This window comes from Nematolebias whitei, chromosome 18, assembly GCF_014905685.2.
Source record: "Nematolebias whitei isolate Nwh7 chromosome 18, NemWhi1, whole genome shotgun sequence".
NCBI lineage: Eukaryota > Metazoa > Chordata > Actinopteri > Cyprinodontiformes > Rivulidae > Nematolebias > Nematolebias whitei.
This window is the reverse complement of record NC_056515.1, coordinates 31,733,285-31,743,421: the sequence shown is the minus strand read 5'-3', so window position 1 is coordinate 31,743,421 and position 10,137 is coordinate 31,733,285. Positions and strand designations below refer to the sequence as shown.

The window sequence follows — 10,137 nt, the reverse complement described above, 5'->3', positions numbered from 1 at the left end:
AGTTAATATCTTACCTGTTGCAGATAACTCTTTGAACGTTCTCATTTGCAGAAAGATTCATTCTGACCAGTCAATTACAGTTTGACAATATACTGGAAATTGTTTTAAGATGGCACCAATCAAGTTTGGACCCATTTGGGTTTTCAGTTAGCTCATCAGTCCATTTGGAATTAGCCATCTACAACAGGTAAAAGATTATTTATTTCACAGAACCTAAACTCAGAACATGTAAACGAGTTCCTTTTTGATGGTTATTTAAAAACTGCATGTGCAGGTACGAAAAATGAACTATTAAAATTGTAATGTTCTGGTGCAAACATCATGCAATCCAGTTTATTGCTTTTTCCTGGTCAGTAGTACAAAACATTCAAACCCTGAGGTTCACCACGACAGTTTACTTTAGATACCAGTAGACGTCGTGCAAATGTAACGGAGTAAAAGCACACTTGCAGCATCCCTCCTTAAATCTAGGCCAGGGGTCTGCAACCTGCAGCTCTGGGGCCAAACGCAGCTCTTTTGTCTGTGGCCCTTTGAAGCTTTGACCAAAACTATACTGTATAATACTGTATTTATTTAAACCTACAACAAAAAAAAATGTGAGTTTTATCTGTTTTTTGTGTAAATTTTCGGTAAATTTGTTTAAAATGCAACAAATACAAGGAGCGAAACGTGTTGATTACATTTAGCTTCTTGGTTTATCCAACCTCCAGGCTTACGTTCTCTGAAAAAAAAAAAAAAAAAAATCAACTTGTTCAGAAAAATGCCTAATTTTTATGTATACTTTAAATTTATGTTTATTACTTCAGAGTGGTATACTAAATTTTAAGTCAGAAAAAAAAACTCATAAGCCTGCGAGACTATTTTTTTTCCCAACTTTTGGTTTTTTCTTTTACCCTAAAATGTAAAAATATCAATAAATTTAAAAATTATTTGTACATTTACGTCACCTCAACTGGCCAGAAAAGCCATCCTCCCACCGTCCACCAGTTGATGTTTTGCGGCTCCACACATTTTATTTAGTGAGTGAATTGGCAGAAACGGCTCTTTTGATCAAAAAAGGTTACAAACCCCTGACGCCTTTTACCATTTGGACATAAGATGTTTTAATAATTTTATTTTAAAGGTTGTGCAAAATTAAAAAAAAAAAATTTTTTTTAAATCACTAATTTCAGTGAGCTTATTGGTGATGTTTCAGATGGTACAAATATTGCACAATTATTGATGACTGTTGTGTTTATAAAAAATAAAAATAATAATCTTGAAGGCACTTATTAAACACACACACACCAAAAAAAGGTAAACATTAGGCGATTTAACCCTATATTCACTTCAGATCTGCCCCAAAGACCAAAGCACGTCATCTTTTTTCTCAAGTTTTAAAATGATTAAAGCCTGGACGTGTGCAGAACAGCCAACGTTCAGTTAGTTCAAAGACTCTCAAGTGGCTTTTAAAAACAGAAGGAAACCTGTTCCCTTGTCACCCCGCCCATCGCTACCAGTCAAGTTCAGATCGCACTTCCAGCTTGAGGAAAACTGGTTGGGAATACCCACCAGTTTATCCCGTCAGGTGGCTGACCAGTCCAGAGTGCATGGCTTGTTTCAGGACATCCGGCCTGTGAAGCGGCGGCATGTAGAGCATGGGAGGAGGCGCTCCTGTGTAGCTGGAGGATGGGTAGCCTTGACTGGGAACAGGGGAGGCCGCCATGTTTAGCGGTGAAGGGCTCTGCTCGTAATACTGACCGTCACACTCCTCGTCCATCGGCAGAGCCAAGCGCTTCCCCTTCTGCCTCCGATTGCAGAACCAAACGCGCACCACCTGCCAAGAACACAGTTATAGCTTCTCAAAATAAAACTCCATAAACAAAAGGAAAAGCTTTTAAACATGTCTGCCCTTACATCTCTTTCCAAGCCCAACTCATTCGCAATTTGTATGATTTTCTGAGTGTTCGGTTTGGGACAGTTGATGAAGAAGGACTCCAGGGCGGCGCGCACCGCTCCCTCCAGGCTGGTCCTCCTTTTCCTTTTTCTGGTGTCGACAAATACTCGCTCTACCTTGTACATCTGCCGGGGTCATAAGCACAAACATGTTACTGAAGGATTTGGATCACACAGCTGGATCTGTCCACCAGGTGGTGCATTAGAAGAGCAGATGGCCTTGATTTGTTTGCTCAGCAGGAAGTTTTGACTACTGTAGGCCTGAAAAGACTAGTTCTATCCAGTGGGGAGAGCCTGTTGTCTTGTAAACTAGTTGGCAGATGTTTGGAACCAGTGTTGCCAGATTGGGTGGTTTTTAGTCTGATTTTGCGTGTAAAAATTGCTTTGGGCTGGTGGGGATAATTTGGGTGGATTTGGAGTCATATCGGCGGTTTTTGACCTATTAAAAAACACATTTATAACAATCATTCATCATTATTGATTCATAGCAAAGCTCCTCTGACCTTTCTCCATCACTGCTGCAGTGGTACATCGGAGCGTCCACCATATTGGATGTGGCAGATCTGCTGGTCAACTAATACAAGGAAATAGACTGAACTTCATAAAGCACCGTTCTACAAAGTGTTTTAAGTTAATACCCGTCATTCACATGCACTAATCTGGAAAACAAACAGGCACCAAAGACAACATTTATAACTTTACGTAAAAATGCTTACTCCTTAAATATTTAGGTTATAGGGAAACACTAAGCCAACATATATATTAGAGTGTTTACAAGTACAGGTGTGTAACACTATTACTGTGGTGATAAAGAAATATTCATATTTAACATTTAATCTGTGTCTATAATCAGATTCTGAAATGTAGATGTGACGTGGATTTTCTGAATAAAGAGCAATAACGTTCACATTTAACTGATATAATACAAACTATTACCTTGGCTTGTACTGATGTGTGTTCATGTTCAGACAGTAAATATAACAATATATTGATTGGGCGGGTTTTTGTGTGATGTGTTGGTTTCTAACAGAGTTCCGGGCTGGAAAGCCTCGACTCTATCTGGCAACACTGTTTGGAACTGTACTCACATCTTGAGGATTTTCTGAGGTCTCTGCCTCCACCAGCCATCTCTGAAGAAGGGGCTTCAGCTTGCACATGTTCTTAAAGCTTAGCTGCAGAGCTTCAAAACGGCAAATGGTGGTCTGGCTGAACATCTTACCTACAAGAACAATATTCATGATGTTTATGAAACTAAACATTTAAGATCAAGACAAATACAGACCTTCACAAAAGTCTTAACAGTCTTGATTCTAATAATGTAAAGAAAACCAGTATAATCATGGGAACCTACCATACAGTTTACCCAGTGCAAGGCCAACATCTGCCTGAGTGAAACCCAGAGTTATCCGTTTGTGTTTCAGCTCCTTGGCAAACTGCTCCAGTTCTTCAGTGGAAAGGTTCTCCTAAAAATAATAAAAAAGAAACGCTTCTATTTAGAAATATTTTGTTCTGGAACTCTACAAGAAATGTGAAGTTTAGCTACTCCAGAATAACCCATTTAGTTTAAATAGTCATCTAGGATGTCATTTGGGGCAGATTACCTCCTCAGAGTCGCTGCAGCCCCCGCTGGAGGAGCCGCTGCTCCGCGTGTTGGAGGCCGGGTTCTGAGCCTGCGGCTCGGCCGCAGCCTGCGCGGAGTTCACGCTGAAAAACGCGTTCCGCGGAGCCCCGTTGATGGGGGGAGAAGGGGACATAGATGGTGGCGATGCGGACAGTCCCGTTGGGTTTTGAGTACTTGTACCAGGCAGATTGATGTGGGGGATCCCGGGCCAGAAGGACGGGTTCCAGGCCGCAGAGCAGAAGACGCCATGGTGGTGGTGGTGGCGGTGGGTGCCCGTGGAAGCCGGCGGTATCGGGTACTGTTGGACCTTCATCTCGGTTGAATACTCCTCTCCGGTGTCCATCTCGGTCTTGATCTCGGGCAGCTTTATTTGCTCCCGGGTCTCAGCTATGGGGGGGCTCAGATTTGTGGGCTGAGTGGCTGCGGTCACGCCGGGTACATGGCCGGTGTACTCGTGCGCAGCGAAGGGATACCAATGTTTCCGTTGTCCGAAGTCTCCAGTCTGCATGTCAGAGTCCCTGTAGTTCCCGGTGGCGGGTGGGAACTGCATAAAGGCCTGCGCGGATGCGGCCGTGATGCCTCCATAAGCAGGTTTGCTGTAAAGCAGGCTGGGGTCCGGCAAAACGCCATGAGGAAACTGGAACGATGATGAAGGGTTGCCCAAACCTTCATGACCACAAACCTGACTGTATGCGTTGTGTCGGCTGTAGTCATAGGGTCTGGTCTGGCACTCAGGACTTTGGGGCCTATCCGACATATTTCCAAGAACGTGAAAAATACCTTAGAAAGTTAAAAATTACTGGCTTCCCTCATCCCAAACTAAAGCTGGATGTGACGCACCTGATTAGGAGAAAAAGTGGTGCGTAAAATGATCTGTGCCAAAAAGTAGGCCTCGGTTTCGGTTGTGGCGCAAGATGAAGACCCTCTCCATGAAACCCGTGTTCACAAACACCTTCAAGCTCAACTGCTCATCCCGAGTCCAGACTCCGCAGGTTTCCCCAATCACAGCTGCGGCTGCGCGCTCATTGGTCGGCGCAGACAATTACGCACAGCTGATGGTCAGTTTGTGAATGACCTTGATTCTAAGGGGGCGTGGGTTTATTTTGGTTTTAACACAAACTTTCAGGTTATTTTAGGAATCTGGAACGCAAATTTTAAGACTGAAAACATTATTAATTCACTTAGAAAAGAAAGAAAAAGAAACATATTTACATTGCTAATAGGCACGGGTCTCTATATTTGCGCATACATATTATAACACTATCATTCATGAATAGTAATGCTGGATTTGTTGAAATGATTCCTTCTAAACGAAGACAAAGTCTCTGAAATTAAAATCTCTGTTGGTGATAGATCCAGTTTAGTTTAATCTGAATCCATCCATTAAAAAGAGAACACTGCGGGTCAAATCTGGAGATTGAACATGTGAAAGTGATTTATTAATCTCAGAATAAAGAAAAATGAGAAGACAAGAAGAATTAAAAATGTAAATTTATATATATATATATATATATAATTTGTCAATTTGTTCTGAGGTTGTCTTTTTATTTTTCATGCATGTAATTTTTTTTATTAGTGATGGGGAAAAAATTGCATTTGTTATTTTATTTTTTTGCACATTAAGTCTCGTTAGGTTTACATTTCCTGTCCATGTTTTCTTTAAAAAAAAATAAAAATAAAAGCAGCCTCAGTTGAGTTTCTGCGGGTTCCTGCTTGTCTAAACTGGGTTTGTTGCATTAGCAATGGAAGAATGTGGTATTCAGGTGATCGTCTCCCTGTTCTGTGAGTTCGAGCGCAGATGTACCCCCCCACCCAGCGCGAATCCATGGCCGCAGATCACTGCAGGAAGACGCACTGCGGGAAGGAATGGGGGGGTGCCATTGTAGGAGGTGGCCCCGCGGGGCACCCCGTGGATTTCAGAGGCCGAGTTGCGATGGTCGACCATTAGCTCCTTTTCACATCAGAACAATAAGTCTCAACCCTTTGATTCCACCCCACACCGATCGAGCCCCCCTCCCCCCCACCACCTGAAATAAACACCACCATACGGGAGTTTCACTCTGCTTCCTACCTTGGCATTCAGGCTCACATGGCCTAAAGGTCCCCCAAGAAACTGGTCTGAGAAGCAAGGTGTCTGCAGGTGAGGAAACAAGAACTCCAAAACTCTCTGGAATGTCCTCTGATGGGGGCACAAATTCCCAGTTTGCCTTGTGGTCAGCTAAGAAGGGAATCTTGACGCGATGATCAGTTTCCAAGAAGTTAAAGAATGTGAAAAACCCAATGAGATACTTAAAAATAATTTGGTGTAGATATGACAACCCTATATGGGTAAGTAGACAACTGAACTTCTCCAGAAGAGAACAACCATAAAACAAATCATGATCTGATTTTTTTCCTGTTCCTTTGCAGAAGATGGGGGGGGGGGGGGGGCAATCATTGGCTTAAAAGACATCAAGCTCCATCTATCACTGTTTTGGGCAATGGACTTGGAAGGATGATTGTCATGCAAAAGGATAAACACCAAGAGAAGCTCCAGGGAGAAAGCTCTGAGGGAGTCCAAAAGAAAGGGGGAAGGGGGGGTTGGTGTTGAATAGTTGGGTACAGTGAGGAGGAGATGTGTGAGGCCAGGAGGATTCAGTTGCAAACCCCCACAGATGTCTCAGATCTTTTCTTCCTCCCCCCCTTTATTTCTTTACTTGTTCTTCTTGTTTGTGGGAGTGAGCCAAGCTCAGAGAAGTGGAGAAAGTAAAAAGGAAGTTTTGGTGGTAAAACTAAAAAGAAAAGATGCGTTGCACCATTAAGACTTTGGGTTATTTCACTTGCGTTCTTGCGGAAAAATAAAAATGTCCCTCTGGCAATTTTCCAAGACTTTTGGACAGAAGCGCCACCTGAAATTTCGCTGTATCGTTACAAATCGTCCACTTTTACATTTACTAATGGGTCAGTTTCATGTCGTTAAAGAGCAAAGATACAAAGACGCTCTTAAACGTAAGAAATGTTACAAAAGCTTAGTTTAAATGCAACAAAAAGGTGATTTTTTTTCCTCTCCTTGCTGCTTTTTTTCAGACAATAAAACACCCCAAGGCCACCATGACAAACATGTTAGTCACTACTTCCTGTTAGCCAAAGATCTGATAAAATACCAACACTGCATTCTTAATTCTGTCCCTCCTGTTGAGCAGCACAGTCATCCCCCACAAACAAGTCTGATGGCTTTTTGATTTTCTTCCCCTGAAGATCCTTGCCTTTGACACCCACCTTCACAAGGACCCCCCCACCACCACTGCTGCCCACTTGGGTTTTCATCCGAGGGCCAGAGGCTGCACAAAGGCTTTTTTAAATGGCCCTTGGCATGTGGCTCAATGGGGACATTGACCAGTCCCTTCCCCAACACAAATAACCTTACAAGAACACACAAGCTTTTTGCTGGGTGTTGTCATTCGTGCTGCGACAACTGAACGAGATCTAACAAGTATCACCAAAAACCACATCAGAGATGGAAAAACATTTGTTGACTGGTGGTTTGCTCGTTTCAGCGAAGCCTAACAAAAACTGACGGGACCTCAAAATACCAACGCGAACGAATAAATCTGGAAATCCGTGAAATGTCCATATTTGATCAGATCGTCAAGGAAAAATACTTTGCCGTTCTAGATTAAATCTTCCAGCAGATGTGGCTCATGTATTTAATATAAAGTTGTTTGTGCCTTTCAAACGTAAATATTAAAGTTCTGTGGGTTTGAAAAATGTTTGGTTCCCAATATTTTTATTGAGTTTTATGACCGTCGCAGTATGAAAATACATTTCAAGGCAAACGTTTAAAATTTCACAAAACTTTCTTTGCATCACTTTTCCATTTAGTTTTTGTAATGAAGCGAAACGAACTATATTTGGCTTTTGGATGTTTACGTTTCATAAATTAAAAGAATGAACCCTGAAGTGTACATTTTGCCATAATTAAGGACGTAAGTCCACGTTTAAAGAGAACGTTTACAGTTCGTTTAGCTCTGTCTCGGGAAGATTTTCAGTCAAGATAAGTCCAAAAAAAGGGTAAAACAACAACTGGACTTCTATATTGAAGCTGAACATTTTGTTTCCAGGAGGGTTTATCAATTCATGAATTATTTAGCTTTATTTTTAATTGATAAAGACAAAATGTCTTCAGCTTCAGAATAAATCCCTTTTTTGTGTTTAGCTTTGTTGCACTCAAGAACAGGGGTTCTCAAATTTTGTGGGTTCAGGGACCCCTGACAGGGGAGAAAAAGTTTCAGGGACCCCCTCATGTTTATTAAATAGTTTTCTTCATTTAGTCTCTCAATGCAATGAAAATATTTGTGTAACATAAATACTCAAGACCTGCTCTTTAATAGAGTTAATACATTTTTTTATACTTTTAAACATGGGGTATTTTTCATTCAAGAAACACTGAATTAACACAAAATATTAATTTCAACTTCCAAAAATTACAGTTTTGAGAAAATTAACAGCCTCAAAAACCACTTTAAAACTTCACCTATTCACATAATGAACATAATAAATGTATCAACACTTCTTCAAATTATTACAGGAAACTCTTTACATAAAACTGAACAGAATCATAACAGCAGTGGCTTCATCTGTAAACTGATCAATGCCGGGACGCAAATAGTGAATAGTATGATGCAAACGCAAATATTTAACAGGTTGTTAAACATTTACCGGTTTGTAAAAAAAAACAAAAAATTCTTTTTTTTTGCGGGGGACCCCCCAAGCACCAGCCTGCGAACCCCCAGGGGTCCGGGGACCCCAGCTAGAGAACCACTGCTCTAGTAAATCTGGTTTTGACGTTGTTTAACAGTTAAAATAAAGGCTCAAACATCACAACATACACTGGAAAAAGTTTTGCACAGAGTTGTTCATTCAAGCTAAAAACTATTATTGAATACAATGTACAATAATTGACTTGGTTGTGAAAGTCTATTTTTTTGCATTCTGAGGTTTCAATTTTGATTCAGACTGAATCAATAACACTTTTGATGGGAAGAAAGCAAATATTTTGGTTCCTCTCAAAACATGCTGAAAGGAAATGATGTCATATTTTCAATCTGAGTCACGTGAGAAGACGTTGGGGAGAAGTGCTTGGGTAGAAATAGAAGAGAAGAGGATATTATATCTAGACTAAGATTTGGGCATACGGGGCTGAATAGTACGCTGAAAATAATTAATAAACATAGTACAGGTTTGTGTAATTTTTGTGGAGAGTCAGAAACGGTGCAGCATATTCTTCTAGAATGTAGTAAATACAGCCGGGAAAGAGAGTTGTTAATTAGAGAGATGAACAGTAATAAAATCAATTTAGATGTTAAAAATTTGCTGCAAAGATCTTCTGAAAATATAATTTTTAACAGCATTTTTAGGTTTCTCAAGATGTCAGGCATTATGGGGAGAATATAGTGATAGGACATCTAATCTATACTCCAGTCTGGAAGGTGGCGGTAATGCACCTATAAGTTGTTTGCCAACCGCCATTAAACATAAAAGAAGAAGAAGAAGAAGAAGAAGTGCTTGGAGAGCTTCGTCCGTTGCACAATGTGTCTGCAATGTGTCACCTATGTGTCAAACAATGTGTCACCTATGCCATTATACAGTATATAGTGATTAATGAGGTGTGCCATACTGCAGTTGTTCAGTTGCATATTTCGTATATTTTGCCTCAGGTCTCCCAGAAAGATCAAGCCGAGCAGGAGCTGGAGAGGACCATCATGGCAGTCTTCGTCTTCAGAGAGAATTCAAGCCTTCTACAGCAGCCCCAAGACGTTGGGATTGTCATTGATGGTGTGGAAGTCCTCAATGAGTTGCCTTCTCTTGCAGCTGGAGTGGCAATGCTCTTTGGACTTTGCTATGCTCTTAACATGGAGTATCCACAGGGTTTCAGGTTCACCTTTGAGGCCCTTCAGAAGATCCTGATGGAGCTTGGTTCCAACAAGATGACTTCCAAGATTCGCAAACTCAGTGGTGAACTCAAAACTGCACAGTAGTGTATATTTAAGTGTGTGCTTAATGTGTGTGCATGTAGTTGCCACTGGCATCTATTTAAGAGGTAGACCACCTCACAGCACTTTGTTATACATGTTCAGGTGGTCACTTTCATGGAGTGCTTTTGTTGGAATTTTAGTTCTTTCATGATGTTTAGAGATGCAACATTCCTTCAAGTTCAGATGTGTTTGAACAGTACAACAATAGTGAATGCTTTCTGTCCATTTAATTTTGCTTGATAAGCCATATTGTCTTTATGTCATTGCTCTGATCAACAATGACATGTTTATATTTGTTTGTCTGAACATGCAACTTTTTTTGTCCTTTTTTACTTGAGGAATAAATGGCTTATAAGAAAAATGTTGCTGGAGTGTGTTAAGTGTGATGTGAGTGATGCAGATTGTTTGACACCAAGTTTATGACATTTTAAAAAAGAAGACTTTCATGGTGCCAATGAATTAATTTATGCTAGGTATATATATTAGATGGGTTCAATTTAAATATATTAGTTTGGTTCATAAACTAAAATGTAAATTATTTAACTTGGATAAAGGTGAAGAATTAAT

At 40.6% G+C, this 10,137-nt stretch overlaps 1 protein-coding gene across 1 annotated transcript; it reads right to left on the bottom strand.

The window, feature by feature from the left end:
- Window positions 1–1,555: 1,555 nt before the first annotated feature.
- Window positions 1,556–4,313, bottom strand: pou5f3 (POU domain, class 5, transcription factor 3). The gene is made up of 5 exons (XM_037692710.1): window positions 3,537–4,313; window positions 3,287–3,398; window positions 3,024–3,154; window positions 1,897–2,061; window positions 1,556–1,816 (listed from the first exon to the last, which is right to left on the bottom strand). Exons 1-5 carry the CDS (start codon window positions 4,311–4,313, stop codon window positions 1,556–1,558), a joined length of 1,446 nt encoding a protein of 481 aa, XP_037548638.1.
- Window positions 4,314–10,137: the final 5,824 nt, after the last annotated feature.